The sequence below is a fragment of the Ranitomeya imitator genome, chromosome 1, assembly GCF_032444005.1.
Source record: "Ranitomeya imitator isolate aRanImi1 chromosome 1, aRanImi1.pri, whole genome shotgun sequence".
In the NCBI taxonomy this organism is placed as follows: domain Eukaryota; kingdom Metazoa; phylum Chordata; class Amphibia; order Anura; family Dendrobatidae; genus Ranitomeya; species Ranitomeya imitator.
This window is the reverse complement of record NC_091282.1, coordinates 716,518,009-716,535,103: the sequence shown is the minus strand read 5'-3', so window position 1 is coordinate 716,535,103 and position 17,095 is coordinate 716,518,009. Positions and strand designations below refer to the sequence as shown.

Below are 17,095 nucleotides of genomic sequence, written 5' to 3'. Positions count from 1 at the left end.
ATTGTAAGAATAATCTATTTGGTGTGTTTTGGGGGCATATTCACACTCCAAAAACTTCACCGGAAGGATCACTATTAATGTAGGGGGGAAAAACGCGGAAGAACTGACATGACACTAACACAATTAAAAAATGCGACCTGCATTGTTTTTTTTTTGTTTGCTTGTTTTTTTGTTTTGTTTTTTTCAAATGAATGAGAAGCTTGCTGCAAGCAGATCTGAAACATTTGTACATTTTGGTGCAAAAACCATGTTAAGCCGGTTTCACACGTCGGTGTCTCCGGTACGTGTAGTGAGTTTTCTCACAAACCGGAGAAACTGACACACATAGAATCATTCAAATGAATCGGTCTATGCACATGTCAGCATGTTTTCACAGACCGGGCTTCTGTGTGCAAAACATGCAGACATGTCCTTTTTACCCAGACACACGGGCTGCAAAAACATGCCACACATGCAGGGCCGTATTTGCCACTAGGCACGTGCCTAGCGCACCAGGATTTGGGGGGCGCCCTTGAGCAAGGTTTTTTTTTTTTTTTTTTATTATAAAGTCCGGGGTCAAAAGTTCCCCCATCTCCCTGTAGACAACATACTCGCCCCTCCTCCAGCGGTGCCTGCAACTCCCTCTCAGAGCCGGTAGCTCGTCTTGTCTTCAGCAGTCACGTGGTACCGCTCATTAAGGTGAAGAATATGGACGCATATTCATCACCTTAATGAGCGGTACCATGTGAACGCTCATACAGGAAGGAAGACGCTGCAGCGGGACAGATGCCGAGAAGTTCAGCGCCACGCCGTGAGAGAAAGGTGAGTATGACAGGGGAGGATGATGGAGGATTCATGCACACAGGGTGGGAGGATGGGGGAGCCGAGCCATGCATACAGGATGGGAGGATGGGGAGCCAAGCCATGCATGCAGGACGGGGGAGCCAAGCATACAGGGAGGGAGGATGGGGGAGCCAAGCCATGCATACAGGATGGGGGAGCCAAGCATACAAGGTGGGAGGATGGGGGAGCCAAGCCATGCATACAGGGTGGGAGGATGGGGGAGCCAAGCCATGCATACAGGATGGGGTAGCCATGCATACAGAATGGGAGGATGAAGGAGCCATGCATAAAGGGTGGGAGGATGGGGGAGCTGAGCCATGCATACAAGATGGGAGGATGGGGGAGCCATGCATACAGGGTGGGAGGATGAAGGAGCTGAGCCATGCATACAGGATGGGAGGATGGGGGAGCTGAGCCATGCATACAGGACGGGAGGATGGGTGAGCCGAGCCATGCATACAGGTTGGGAGGATAGGGGAGACATGCATACAGGGTGGGAGGATGGGGGAGCCGAGCCATGCATACAAGATGGGAGGATGAGGGAGCTGAGCCATGCATACAGGATGGGAGGATGGGCGAGGGGAGACATGCATACAGGATGGGAGGATGGGGGAGTCATGCATACAAGATGGGAGGATGGGGGAGCTGAGCCATGCATACAAGATGGGAGGATGGGGGAGCCATGCATACAAGATGGGAGGATGGGGGAGCTGAGCCATGCATGCAAGATGGGAGGATGACGGAGCTGAGCCATGCATACAGGATGGGAGGGTGGGGGAGCTGAACCATGCATACAGGATGGGTGAGCCGAGCCATGTATACAGGATGGGAGGATAGGGGACCCATGCATACTGGGTGGGAGGATGGGCAAGGGGAGCCATGCATACAGGGTGGGAGGATGGGGGAGACATGCATACAGGATGGGGGAGCCATGCATACAGGGTGGGAGGATGGGCAAGGGGAGCCATGCATACAGGGTGGGAGGATGGGGGAGACATGCATACAGGATGGGGGAGCCATGCATACAGGGTGGGAGGATGGGGGAGCCATGCATACAGGGTGGGAGGATGGGGGAGCCATGCATACAGGGTGGGAGGAAGGGGGAGCCATGCATACAGGGTGGGAGGATGGGTGAGCTGAGCCATGCATACAGGGTGGGAGGATGGGTGAGCTGAGCCATGCATACAGGGTGGGAGGATTGGGGGGGCCATGCATACTGGGGGGGAAGATGGGGGAGCCGTGCATACAGGATGGGAGGATGGGGGAGCCATGCATACAGGATGGGAGGATGGGGGAGCCATGCATATAGGGTGGGAGGATGGGGGAGCCATGCATACAGGGTGGGAGGATGGGGGAGCCATGCATACAGGGTGGGAGGATGGGGGAGCCATGCATACAGGGTGGGAGGAAGGGGGAGCCATGCATACAGGGTGGGAGGAAGGGGGAGCCATGCATACAGGGTGGGAGGATGGGTGAGCTGAGCCATGCATACAGGGTGGGAGGATGGGTGAGCTGAGCCATGCATACAGGGTGGGAGGATGGGTGAGCTGAGCCATGCATACAGGGTGGGAGGATTGGGGGGGCCATGCATACTGGGGGGGAAGATGGGGGAGCCGTGCATACAGGGTGGGAGAATGGGGCAGCCGTGCATACAGGGTGGCAGGATGGGGGAGCCGTGCATACCGGGTGGGAGGATGGGGGAGCCGAGCCATGCATACCAAATGGGAGGATGGGCGAGCCGAGCCATGCATACAGGATGGGAGGATGGGCGAGCCGAGCCATGCATACAGGATGGGAGGATGGGGGAGCCATGCATACAGGATGGGAGGATGGGGGAGCCAGGCATACAGGGTGGGAGGATGGGGGAGCCATGCATACAGGGTGGGAGGATGAGGGAGCTGAGCCATGCATACAGGATGGGTGAGCCGAGCCATGCATACAGGTTGGGAGGATAGGGGAGACATGCATACAGGATGGGGAGACATGCATACAGGATGGGGGAGCCATGCATACAGGGTGGGAGGATGGGGGAGCCATGCATACAATATGGGAGGATGGGGGAGCCGAGCCATGCATACAAGATGGGAGGATGAGGGAGCTGAGCCATGCATACAGGATGGGCGAGCCGAGCCATGCATACAGGATGGGAGGATGGGGGAGCCGAGCCATGCATACAGGATGGGAGGATGGGGGAGCCATACATACAGGGTGGGAGGATGGGGGAGCCATGCATACAGGATGGGGGAGCCATGCATACAGGGTGGGAAGATGGGGGAGCCATGCATACAGGGTGGGAGGATGGGGGAGCCATGCATACAGGGTGGGAGGATTGGGGGGGCAATGCATACTGTGGGGGAAGATGGGGGAGCCGTGCATACAGGGTGGGAGAATGGGGCAGCCGTGCATACAGGGTGGCAGGATGGGGGAGCCGTGCATACAGGGTGGGAGGATGGGGGAGCCGAGCCATGCATACAAGATGGGAGGATGAGCGAGCCGAGCCATGCATACAGGATGGGAGGATGGGGGAGCCATGCATACAGGATGGGAGGATGGGGGAGCCATGCATATAGGGTGGGAGGATGGGGGAGCCATGCATACAGGGTGGGAGGATGGGGGAGCCATGCATACAGGGTGGGAGGATGGGGGAGCCATGCATACAGGGTGGGAGGATGGGGCAGCCATGCATACAGGGTGGCAGGATGGGGGAGACAAGCCATGCATACAGGGTGGGAGGATGAGGGAGCCATGCATACAGGGTGGGAGGATGGGGGAGCCATGCATACAGGGTGGGAGGATGGGGGAGCTGAGCCATGCATACAGGGTGGGAGGATGGGGGAGCTGAGCCATGCATACAGGGTGGGAGGATGGGGGAGCCATGCATACAAGATGGGAGGATGGGGGGCATGTATGGGTGAATTGGGGCATATATGAGGAAACAGTATGAGTAGCGAACTGGGGAATGTATGCGGACGCAGTAGGAGTAGCGATGTGAAAAATGGATGTGGACAGAGTACGGGGAGTGGGGGTGATGTGATGTGTCGACACACTATGGGGAGTCAGGTGAGCAAGCAGTATAGAAAGTGAAGGGGTAAATATATGAGGAGACAGTATGGTGAACAGGGGGTATGTGAGAGGAGACAGTATGAGGAGGTAGGGCAATAGCGTGAGGAGACAGTATGGGGCAGAAAACTGAGTGAGCACAGAACAGATACAGAGTAGTTGGGACATAGCATGGAGGGACAGTGTAAGGGCACAGCCAGGAGGGGATAGTATACCAAGGAGGGGGGAGTGTGATGAGAGAGTACAGTATAAATACTGGGCCCTATAGGGGAGACAGTGTGAAGAGGGGGGCTGGTATGGAAAGGAGAAGTCAGTGTGAAGAGCATGTACCATAAGAGGGACAGTGTGGGGGTCATATTTTGTGCAGACAATATAGTGAGGGGCAATTTTTTTATTCAGAAGCATTATAATGACACTTATATCTTTAAGGACATCATGTGGAGATTTTCTGCAAAAGAACGAAGATGGAAGTCTGCAGAGACGGCTGTGGATGACAAAACTCATAATGGGATCTGGACAAGATGAAGAAAAGAACGGCTCCAGAGACAGCATCATCTAAAAGGTACCTGGATGTAAATGTTATTTGTGATACAGACTACCTCTCGTGTTTTTATTTGTTAGGAGCATTAAAGGGATGTCCAGGTTTGTAATGAGGCTGCAGGTTCTTTGTAACTGCAGACTTCTGAATTTTCACAGTGTGCACTGCACGCTGTCGGGATTCTCTCATGCCGGTGATTTACATACATGCAGTCATGTTGTTGACTAGACATGTGTGGCCTCACTCAATGAAAATGAACTGAGCGAGGCCATGCACGTCTAGTCGGAGTGTGGTCACAAGTATACAAATCACATGCTTGTGCTGACATGATTGTCCACCGGCAAGGGAGAATCCTAAAAGTGTGCAGTGCATGAGTTGTGAGAATTCAGAAGCCTGCGATGTCAGGATTCAGCTCTGCAGGTTCCAGTAGTCATCACGTGGACACCTCACTCATGTGACATTCATACTCATGGTCCTGTGACAACGAGCTTCTCTTCTGCTTCTGTTTTTCACTGGACATTGAGAGCATTAAGGAGAGCAGTTCGTGGGTACATAACTAAGTGTGCAAATCACATATGTCCTTGGGAAGGGGGGCGCCAAAATGAATTCTTGCCCCTGGTGCCAGAAAACCTAGATGCACCTCGTGCACCTAGTGCCTAGGGCAGCAGAAACTCTAAATACGGCCCTGCGCAGATGTGCACACTGAGAACAGTGCACATTGTCCTCCGTGTGCATGGACAGCCACCGGAGAAGCAGTGCTACTGTAAGCGCTGTTCCCCTGTGTGTGGTACTGAACGCGGCTTTCATTCATTGTCTCCTGCTCTTCCGGCGAGCAGCAGGGGAGAATAAATGAATGGAAAACCCGACGTGGGGTCCCCCTATTGTGCGGCTTTCATTCATTGTCTCCTGCTCTGCCGACGAGCAGGGGAGTATAAATGAATGCAAAAACCCGATGTGGGGTCCTCCCTATGTTGCTAAACCAACCTGGCAAAACTCGCAGGTGCGGGCTGCTATTCTCAGACTGGTAAGGGGCCATGGATATAGGCCCCCCAGCCTAAAAACAGCAGCCCGCAGCTGCCCAGAAAAGGTGCATCTATTGCGCAAATTCTGGAACTTTGCCCGGTTCTTCGAACTTGCCCTGTAGTGGCGGCAAGTGGGGTAATGAGGGGTTAATGTCACCTTCCTATTATGAGGTGACATTAAGCCCAGCTTAGTAATGGAGAGGTGTCCATGAGACACCTATCCATTACTAATCCTAAAGTTAGTGAAGGGTTAAATAACCACATACACATGCAGAATAAAGTATTTTAATTAAATCAGACAACACCATTTTTCCATCTTTATTGTACTGGTAATCCAAGCGACGCCTTTGATCTCCTGTAAAAACAAAAAACAATATACCCTTACCTCTCCGGCGTACAATCAGTCCCACACCGTAATCCATATCTGGGGTATATTCAGTTTACAATCGGGAGTGGTGCTAATGGACCGCCCGGGCTATAAACTACTGGGGAATGAATGATAAGCAGCAGGCGCACACTCAGTAACTAGCGGTGATGTGAGTCTGTGATCGCTCACAGGCATGAACTTGTGTGACTTCAGGATCGTGGGAGAATGCAAGTGATGAGGTCATGGCAGTTCAAGCTCTGTCACAGTGACTTCATCACTTGCATTCTCCCATGGTTCTAAGGTCATAGGAGTTCATGCCGGCAGCAAGCACAGACTCAGTGACTTAGGTGCTAGTTACTGAGCCTGTGCCCGCTGTGTATCATTCTTTCTCCCCTGCTCGCCGGCCGAGCAGGAGAGAAGGGATGACAGCCAGCTTCAGCACCACACGCAGGGGAACAGCGCTTACTGCAGTGCTGCTTCTCTTGCGGCCGTCTGTGTGGTACTGATGCGGCACACTGTTGCCATACGTGGCCGCACATTGTACACAGACGGACACATGGACACTGATATCTCCGGTACAGTTTTTTCCAGTACCAGAAATATCAGGACGTGTGAAACCGGCCTTAAACTGTGTGATCATACCCAAAGATTCTTTCTTATAAAGGAATTAGATTTTTTTTTTCTAAAATTCTTCTTTTGAATGTTGATCTAGTGTGATCAACATGCACATACAGTCATTCATTGTCTCTCCTGTTCTTTGAAAGAAAAAAAAAGTTTAACCAAACAATACTAATTTACTAATTATGTAAGTTTGGAGCAAAACTTTACAACTTTGGCAATCTCACAAGCCTGTACTGTTTGGTGGATTTGAAACTAGAAAAATAGTCTAAGCAGAAAAAAGTTTTCTGACTTTTATAATCACAGGATGGTTCAGTTGACCTACAAGCAAAAACTTGACATACTGCGCTCTGGAAACAACAAATGAGAATGTCTGCACAAAACTGAAGAGCTGCAGAATCGGGGTAGCTTGGGGAATTTTAAAAGATACTTAAATTTTTTGGAGCAAGTGAAGGGTCCTCCTAAAATTAGCACATTAACTAGTATAGTCAATGATACGTAATCATAATTCTTTGAATATAATAATCTTTATTTTTATATAGCGCTAACATATTCCGCAGTGCTTTACAGTTTGCACACATTATCATCACTGTCCCCGATGGGGCTCCCCAACCTAAATTTCCGATCAGTATGTCTTTGTAGTGTGGGGGAAACTGGAGAACCTGGAGGAAACCCACGCAAACACGGGGAGATGTTGTACTTGGTGGGATTTGAACCCAGGACTCCAGCGCTGCAAGGCTGCAGTGCTAACCACTAAGCCACTTTGCTGCCTCTTTGACGCACAAAAAGGAAAAAAGTGGTAGTCAGTAGAGCACTGGAATTTTTACAAAGTATTTAAATCCATTTCTTTTAGCAAATGATAGGTCCTCTTTATACTCTTCTCCATTTTTCTGCACTGCTTCTCTACTAGGGTTTTTCATGAAATCAAACAGCCACAATCAAACAGCTCAATAAAGCTTTCTCCTCGCCCATATCAATCTGTTCTGAAAAAATAAAAAATTCAGTCACAAACATGGTGTTTCGGGACAATTTAAAGGGATTTTTTCTTTACTCTGACAACCCCTTTGCCATTTTACTTGGGTCCGCTGCACCCTGGTAGTGCAATTGTATTGAGGCCCATTTAGACAGGTAAGCATCTCTGCCTGTTTTTTTTTTCTGACAACCCCTTGTTAAATACTATTCCCCAGTGTAAATTATAAATAAGATACTTGCCGCTTTCTGTTGCAGCAATGCGAGGTCCAGTCTCCTGAGGTTCATATAACATTGTTAGACATAAGCTGCAGTTCTCATCGGCACCCGCTAATGTGCTGCAGTTCACGCTTTCCGTGGAATAATGGAAACTGAAGATTAGCGACCACTCATTCGCTCCAGTGTTTATATATAACAATTTCACTGGAGCCTCAGGAGACCCGATGCCGACACTGTTGGAGTAGTATAGGAGTTAAATATTTTATTCTTCATTTTACACTGGGAAATAGTGTTTTTTTTTTTGTTTTTTTTTAAAGGGATTTTTAAAGAGGTGGACAACCCCTTTACCAAAATCAGGACTGTCTTCTTACAATCAAATAGTCCTGGAAACATTTCTGGTAGGATGTTTGATGCTTTGGAAAAGCCTGCAGTTATCTGTATAGATTTATTTGAAGAGAACCTGCAACATCCAGGAATTCTATGTACGTGCAGGTATTTCTTACTTATATTGCGCCATTTAATTCCCTCGTGCTTTACAGACAGTAATGGCATGGGGGTAATCTGCAGGTATATAGAGTTTCTGGACATGACATTCCCTTAAAAGAAGTATTAAAATATAACTTTGAAAGCAAGATCTAGAAATTAAGTCATGTCCTTGTCAGTGTTCATTGTTAAATTATTCTAATTATTGAAAGGTTGTGTACCAGGATTATAGTGGAGTCTAGACCGATATATTGTTACACTACCCACTTCCTCATATTGCAGTAGAACATGACTTAATGTCTCTACAACGTAAGAAATGAAGGAATGTAAGTAAACAGCAGACTCATTATGTAGGCTTTTCTGAAGGTCAATCAAAGGTTTTTCATTAAAGGTAACCTAGCAACTCTGGAATTTGAAAGCTACAATGCAAAATTAGAAGAAAATGGGAATTCAAAGTTGAAGACAAGCAAAATTATCTGTATGAATATATATTCTATATAAATGGAGTTGTTTCTGCAGCGTGTCCATGGATTTCTGCAAGACCCATTTAGATAAATGGAACAGAAGCAGAAATGTATGCAGCTAATGTGCTACATGAACCGACACTTGATGAGTATGGTCAAACTCCTTGTGTGTAAACCCTTGTGATAACTGGCCTCATCAAAACCTGAGCATGCAGTCAGCTTTTATGTCAAACCTATGAAGATATTTTCTTCAAAAAGCATTCCCAGAAAAATTATTTTTTATATACGCTACTTTTAGTCTTTTACAAACATGTATATAGTGCACCATTCTCCCATTCTGGGCCTTTTCTGCACTGTATGACTGCAATTCAGACTTGAGGAATCGCCCAGCATCTCTCATGTGGACCGGAAGATGTTATTTCAATATAAGCTTTTGAGACACTCCAAATCTTCTAGACTTACATTGAGAAACCACAAAAAAAAGAAAAAATTGAATGGCACAATGACAAAAAAAAAATCGACTTACTGGTGGAGATGGTGGTCTCTGAATCAACGACACCCTTCACGGTATATTCACGGTGTGTGGAGGTGCTTGCTGAAAAACACATATGAAGTAATCCAATAATAAGAAAACAGCCGCACAACTCAGGACCCGTTGAAGAGTGCAAGACACGAAACGGCCGTAGTCCTCTTTTTCTGTATGTTCTGCTAACGTCTCTCCCCTATAACCTTGTCCACTTTGTGCAAATGAAATAAAAGACAAATGTTTTTTTCTTCCACGGAAGATTAGAGTTGTGTGGCTGTTTTATTTTTACTATTGGATTACATTGAGAAACTTCTGATCCACACAGAAGACCCCGTGTGATCTGGTCACCCTAAAATGAGGACATTTGAACCAGAAGATAACAGAAGAGTACAGCGATCAGTAAATATTTCAATATATTCTCCCTATACAACATACGTATTGCTAAGGAACTCAAATATTAATTTGTTAGTGCTTTTTCAAAGCATAGCTACCGTATTTTCATTAATTGTTTATTTCATAACTTAATAGTAAATGTGAATTTACTATAACTTAGTAATATCAGTGGAATTGCCTTTTTTTGTTCTGGACTGATCTTTCATTTTTGATTCACGGGTAAGATCTGTTTTCAGTGAGTACAGACTTTCACATTGCTGAGATAGATGACAGTTGGGGCTCGTAAAGTTCTATGGTGAACTGTAACAGTTGTTTCAAGAGAACTTGCAGCAGAATGCCTGTATTTGCCTATTGATTTATGAAATAAAAGATTACACCAGTTACCCTGTAAGCCGGTGTAAGACTGGGGGGAAAAATAATTGAAGTTTTTAATCCCCTCACAACATCTGCTGTATGGGTACAACATAGGTCAAGTGCTCTTGTATGGAGCAAGCAAGGTGAGGAATACGGAGAAGGGATTGTGGAATCCAGCACAGAGAAAAATATTTCATGTAAATATATACATGCATGTAATGCAGTGTGGGTGTGTTAGTTTACTCACTCACTGCTGCTCTCTCCGGGGTCCAGCACCATTCTTCTCAGTAATGTCACCACTCTGCAGACTGTCCGGGTCACACTGCGCTCTGCGTGACTTGGAAGTGACTTGTACAATTCAAGTCTAAGAGTCAGAATGAGTCCCATAGGCTTTCAATATAAAAGATACTTTGAGCTCACGCTTAGTGTAGGATGAGCCGACTAGTCATGAATGCAGAAACGTCAATCAGAAGAGGAGACCGGCTCTGGACATCGGAGAGCAGCAGTAGGTGAGTATATTAACGTACTCGCACTACCCTATATACACATGGTGCTTGTATATAAAAAAAAACAACAAAAAACGGGGTACGTTTCTCACATCATGGCTGTAGGTTATAAATATTCAGTTATATCTTGTGTCTAGATTGAGAGAAGTTGAAGGGGGGGAAAGGAGGGTCCATCCTATGTTCATGCAAATCGTTCTGCTTGGACCACCATTCACAGACTGGCTGCAGATCTCTTGACCCCCGACAGTTTCATAGAAATATCTGAAGCAGTCATGCTCTGGTTGGGAGAGCCGCGGCCAGTCCTTTCTCAGACCGATTAGCACGGCTGCCTAAATGTCCACTAACAATACTTTGCAAGAAGCAATAAAATCTACAAATAAAAAAAATATCAGCATCTCCATAGTGGTATTAACCTGCAGTGCAGAATATATTTAACATGTCACTTTTACCACACATCAAATGTAAAAAATCAACTTAAACTATTGTTACTTTTTTCCCCCCCATTTCTCAGTACATAAATCATTTCTTTCAAATCTGCATGCAAAATAGCTATGTCTTTGGAAAAACAAGTTATTATTGGTCTTGGAAAACTTGTTTAAAAAAAACAAAACAGTTTGATGGGTGTCAACAATTAGTAGGTGGTGGTGACTAGTGATAAGCAAACATACTCGTTACTCGAGATTTCCTGAGCATGCTCAGGTGACCTCCGAGTATTTGTAAGTACTCAGATTTAGTTTTCAGCGCCGCAGCTGAATAATTTTCATCTGTTAGCCAGCATAAGTACATGTGGGGGTTGCCTGGTTGCTAGGGAATCCCCACATGTAATCAAGCTGGCTAACAGATGAAAACTAAATATCCACTGAGCTACTGCATTGTCTGAACTAATGGTTTCAAATACCATTTCATCTCCACCCATGGCATAATTATTTCCCTAGCATGTGATGGCATCAATGTTGATTTGTCAAAGTGAAGACAGACCTTTCTCTAGCTTTGACATCCATTAAAAGATTCACTAGCATTAAAGGAGTATTGCAGATCTGCTCACTTCCACAATGGAAGGAGTGATGACATGTCACTGGCCACCTGCCTACTCTAATGAACAAGAAATGCGCACAATGGAGGCCGATCACACATGTCTTGGCACATATGTTGGGTTGCAATGTTAATGGGCAGCATGGTGGCGCAGCATGGTGGCGCAGTGGATAGCACAGCAGCCTTGCTGCTGGAGTCCTGGTTCAAGCCCCACCAAGGACAACATCTGCAAAGAGTTTGCATGTTCTCTCCATGCTTATGTGGGTTTCCTCTGGGTTCTCCGGTTTCCTCCCACATTCCAAAGACATACTAATAGGGAATTTAGATTGTGAGCCCCAACGGGGACAGCGATGATAATGTGTGCAAACTGTAAAGCACACATAAAAATAAAGATTATTATTATTATTGCCACTGCTCAATTCCAATAGAGAAGAGCGTGCCTGCAGGCAACGCCTTCTAGCATTTACAACTCAAAATTTGGAATACTTCTCCACAAACCTTGATACGGACCCCTAGATGTGCAAATGCTCACCTCGTCCCATATCTGCACTCATCCTGACAGTGCTCAGGACTCGTGAAGAGGAGCGCAGTAGTATAATTTTAGAGATGCCGTGTGGCTTGCGTTTTCCAAAGACTCCCTCTTATCCGGAGTCGGCAATTGTCATTTAAGTCCTGTTGTGTGTGTGTGGCCACATAAACATGTGCACACTGTTCCTGCTCCTAATGTTCCAGTCTGATTTGAGTTACGTTTGTACATTTTAAACTTCAGTATTTTCCAGAGATTTAGTAGAATTTGCTTTCTATTTTGTTGCATTAAGAGTATGCATGCCATCTTTTTCTTGTTTACATAAAAGAAAGGTTGTTGAAGGATATAGACTGTGTTATAAACTGCTTTGAAGCCATATCTTGAGAAAGGATCAGTCGGGAAACCAACTCATTGAGTCAAATTCTGCATATGGCACTGAATTTCCAGAGTAATACCACACTATTATAGACTTAGTGTAATTGTATAAATGGATGCGAAAATGCCTTTTTTATACTGTAATCTTGAAGTAATTAAAATGACCCATGTTAGCTTTATTAGCCCTAAGATGTATGAGGCTAATAAGTTATTGGCACGCCAGAACAGATGGTCTGTGAATCTTCATGAAATTATTTCAAATGTAACTTGTTAAGGATGGAAGATGGATAAGGATTTGTTTCACAATTTTTTTTTATTTTCTTTAAGATGGGGTTAAGACATTTCTGCCCTAATGGAATCTGCAACTTACCTCTTTGCTTCTCTATAGAACATTCACCAATAATTGGGCGTTAGTCCCAGTTTTGTAATTAAGGCTCCCACTTACAACCTCATTGCCCAAATGCAACAGAATTCGATATTTAGCAATGTTTCATGTTTTTACTTTTTTCTCATCTCGCATATGAAAATATTGAACTGATTTGTCACTGTTTTTTTTTTTTTTTTTTTAGATAGGATTTAAACTAATGCTAAAAACTAACAAAAAACCCCACAACTGCGCCTTCCCATATTCCCATAGCAAAGAGTGAAAAATAGACAAAACTAGGTTATTGTCCTGTCCAAGATTTAAATTTTTTTTTTTTTTATGGACCCATAGACTTTCATTGTCAGTTTTTGATCCAAATCACAAAACGCGCCAAGTCCCTTTTTTTTTTTTTTTTTCATTTTGCTGACACTTTGGCCCAGATTCTTCATTGTTGTAGCTTTACTTTTCTAAACCTACTTGCTAGTTTTTAGTGGCTTTAGTACGTGCCTTATTCTCTCAAATTTGTCCTTTTTTGTGTTTTTTTTTCTTTCCTTGACAACTCTACTTATCCATATGTTTTGGCCAGATTCATGAAATGCGACTTATAGCAAAGACGCTGCCTGGAGTAAGGTTGCTGGGGCGTTTTTGTGACAAAAGGATTTGCAACTTTTGGTGTCAAAATGTCACATTGGCTAAAGTCAAATATAAAAACAATGTTTGTGCTCCAAATTAACGACATTCGTCATTTTAAATTTGGCACAAAAACCTCAACAAATACAAAATAAAAGGTAATAAATCGCAAATGATGTTTTATTGAGCCAAAAAAACAAACATGTGAATAGCCCCCATAGACTGAGTACGCCAATCCTCTGGAATGCTCTACCCCAAGATATTAGGACCATCCATAATTTGCATAATTTTAGGCGCTCGCTCAAAACACATTTGTTCAGAGCGGCCTATCACGTTCACTAATCAGTCATTTTATGTTATGTTTGTGTGTGTGTAGCCCATTCACTATCCCCATCTATTCCCCAACCCCTGAAGATGGCTGGACCATGACTGTAAATACATCATTGTAAGTACACACATGTACTTTGCATCTCCCCCACCTCATTGTAGATTGTAAGCTCTCACGAGCAGGGTCGTCTTATTTTGCTTTAATTATTGTATTGTTAACGTTGTTACTTATGACTTTTGTGTTTGAAACTGTTAAACTGTAAAGCGCTGCGGAATATGTTGGCGCTATATAAATAAAGATGATGATTATTATTATTATTATTATTACTTGTTCTGTGAAAAACTCAAAAAATTACATGAAAAACTGAAGGCTTAATGATTCTTTAGTTATTCAAATTTTGGGAGCATCCTAATCCCTCCAGCCAAAAAGAATGACAAAATGTTGTGCAGACTATGATGAGGAAATTCATGAAAACTAATTTGCTGTAAGCAAAGACAAAGTCCAACTTTGAATCCTTACGATGCTCTTCAAAAAATTTAATTTGTGGTTGGACGGTTGTAATGAATTTCCGTCATATATAAATTTTAAAGCCTGAGCCGTTAGCCCATCATGAACACCATGGAGAGCTTGTGCTTTCCATCCTTTCAAAAACTGGTGCAGCTGAAAGCATCCCATTTATAAGTATACCAAGTAACTAGTAAGTTTATAATTTACTGATATTTCCAGCCTGATCAACAAAGTACAGAATCCTAGCACCAACTTACCACTGCATATTCTAGTGCTTCTGCCATTTTAAACTTATTTCATTTTTTGTGGTAGTCTTATTATAGGAAACTGATTTTTCAGATGTCCCACTTCTAAACTGGTGCCACTAAGTTCATTGGGGTATAAAAATGTTTCATTCAATAGGGCAGCCCTGCATATATGATAAAAATCCAGGTGAGAGAGAGAAACCTCCAAGGAGGGTCTGATGGAAAAGAGCTCAAGAGTCCCATCGAATTCTATTATACTCATTACACGAGTCAAACATGTCCAAGCCTCCGACCTGCTTGATTTGAGTAATGAGGACTTGAGCATTTTAGTGCTCACTCAACATTTGTCAGCAATCCAATGATCATGATCTTTGAGGAATGACTTCTTGTGTGGCATCCACACCAAGTTGTCCCATGCTGTTGCCATTGAATTTTGGCAATTTAATTGCTCTGAACTACACTGTGAAATGCACAGAGTTTAAATCGAACCAATCATCAGGATTTTGCTACGTAAATTACAGGCATTGTCAGGTTGGCGCTCTTACACTGATTAAAATGATATCTCGGTTGAAGAAATCCATCTTGTGGTTCTTGTTTAATGTGTTGGCAGTTTTCCGTTAATGAGATAATTGTGCAGCAGGGCGGAACTGTAGGCGGCTTTTTTTTTTCATGCTCTCCCCTCGTTGCTTGGTGATGAATGCTACTGCCCGTGTGCCGCCAACGCAGTTTTGTTGTAACAAAAAACATTGGCTCCAGCAAAATGGTGGCGGCGCATGCTTCGTTGTATCTATCAACAAGCGATAGATGCTACTGCACCTTCGCCGCCGCGATTTTAGTGGTTACTTTTTTTTTTTTACAGACTACAATATAAACTGCTAAAGTGCAGCATTTAAAATATGCGTTAGGTCACTGAAGGTTCAGTGAGATGTCATTTAAGCCACAATGATGACTGGGGCCAGAGCACGAAAAAAGAGCTGCCACAGGCATGCCCCACAGCATGATCTTCTTAACGCAAAACTGCAAATACAGATTACACAAGAACTACAAGATGGATTTCTTCAACCAAGGTATCATTTTAATCAGTGTAACAGTGCCAACCTGACAATGCCTGTAGTTTTGCTTAAAATCCTGCTGACAAGTTCGCTTTAGGCTCAACAATTATTGCACAAAACTGCTCGGTAGGGACTTAGCAGGTCACCCGTGGGAACTGCTCATTGCTAATTTGCATACAGCATGCTCATTGGCAATTTGCATAAAGCACAGGAGAAATAGATTTTCATAAAGTACACTGGGCTTTGGAATCGAAGTTAATCACATTTAGAAAAATCTCTTTACTGCAACCATTTAGAAAGAGGAAACTTTATGACCAGTTCCCTTTTTATACCATGTATATTACAAACAATAACAAAGACCTTTTTTTCTCTTTTCTAGGATGAACCGATTGGTCTATTCACTGGGACCAATGTTCCTACTCTTTGGACTTTTGCTACCAAACATTGAAGGAAATAAAAAGGTTCGCGGATCTCAAGGAGCCATTCCTCCTCCTGACAAGGGGCAGCCTAATGACTCTGAGCAAGGACAGCCAGGAAATCGGAGCAGAGGAAGAGGCAAAGGACAAGCCCTGGTAGGTGAGGAGGTGTTGGAGTCCAGTCAGGAAGCACTACATGTTACTGAAAGAAAGTATCTGAAGAGGGACTGGTGTAAGACACAGCCACTCAAGCAAACCATCCACGAGGAAGGATGCAACAAACGCACTATACTCAACAGATTCTGTTATGGGCAGTGCAATTCTTTCTACATTCCTCGACATATCCGCCGGGAGGAGGGATCCTTTCAGTCCTGCTCATTCTGCAAACCTAAAAAATTCACTACCATGGTGGTTACACTCAACTGTCCTGAGCTACAGCCATCCACAAAGAAGAAAAGAATAACGCGTGTCAAGCAGTGTCGCTGCATCTCTATAGATCTGGACTAACTAGCATCAGAGAGGTTATCCTCCGCACTGGACAAAATGATTACATGATACATTCACACAGCTGGACTGCACCCATGAAGAAGGTGCCTTTGTGTGTATCAAGCCACAATTATTTCAGGATGTCAAATAATCACCTGTATCAAAGCTACTTTCGGTCTTCCTAGGGTAACCCAACAAACCAAGGCTCACCAAAGATGGACTGACTGCTCCAGTAAAGCACAAAGTGCATTCTTGGAGTACAGAAAATAAAACCCCCTAAGTGCAGTTTTCATGTATACAATGTGTATATATCTTATTTATTCACACTTACATGTTTGTGATGCACCTAAGAGGGTCAGTTGGATTAATGTGTCTGCCTGTAACCATTTTATAACCAAGAGATGAAAAATTAATTCTGCACCTGATCACGACAGAAGAGCACATTTGGCTTACCAGTGACTCTTGACCATTTTAACACTTATTGAGGTATGATTGCATCAAGTGAAATAAAAAAAATTAAAATTGGTTCAAGCTTTAAGAAAATGCAATAAGGTGTGAAGTCTATTTTTTAAGGCTAAACTGATTTAGAATCAACAAAGTTAAAATATCCCCAACCCACACACTGGATCCTAAAATGCCAAAAGTCTACAAATAGTATTTGGAAAACTGTAACTTGATGATTCACCAAGATATATATATATATATATATATATATATATATATATATATATATATATATATATATATATATATAATCTGCAACATCTTGTGACGCACCTTTGTTAAAGGGGTC

General features: G+C 44.2%; 1 protein-coding gene across 2 annotated transcripts in view; it reads left to right on the top strand.

Moving 5' to 3' along the window:
• GREM1 (gremlin 1, DAN family BMP antagonist) overlaps window positions 1-16,853 on the top strand; it is an 80,812-nt gene extending 63,959 nt beyond the window's left edge. The window contains exons 1-2 of one of the 2 annotated variants that reach the window (XM_069732437.1): window positions 4,306-4,444; window positions 15,780-16,853. In XM_069732437.1, coding sequence (XP_069588538.1) covers window positions 4,404-4,444; window positions 15,780-16,323 — 585 coding nt within the window. In that variant the 5' untranslated portion in view covers window positions 4,306-4,403 and the 3' untranslated portion in view covers window positions 16,324-16,853. Of the gene's footprint in view, window positions 1-4,305; window positions 4,445-15,779 lie in introns of those variants that run through there. The other variant, XM_069732440.1, reaches the window with a different exon arrangement.
• Window positions 16,854-17,095: the final 242 nt, after the last annotated feature.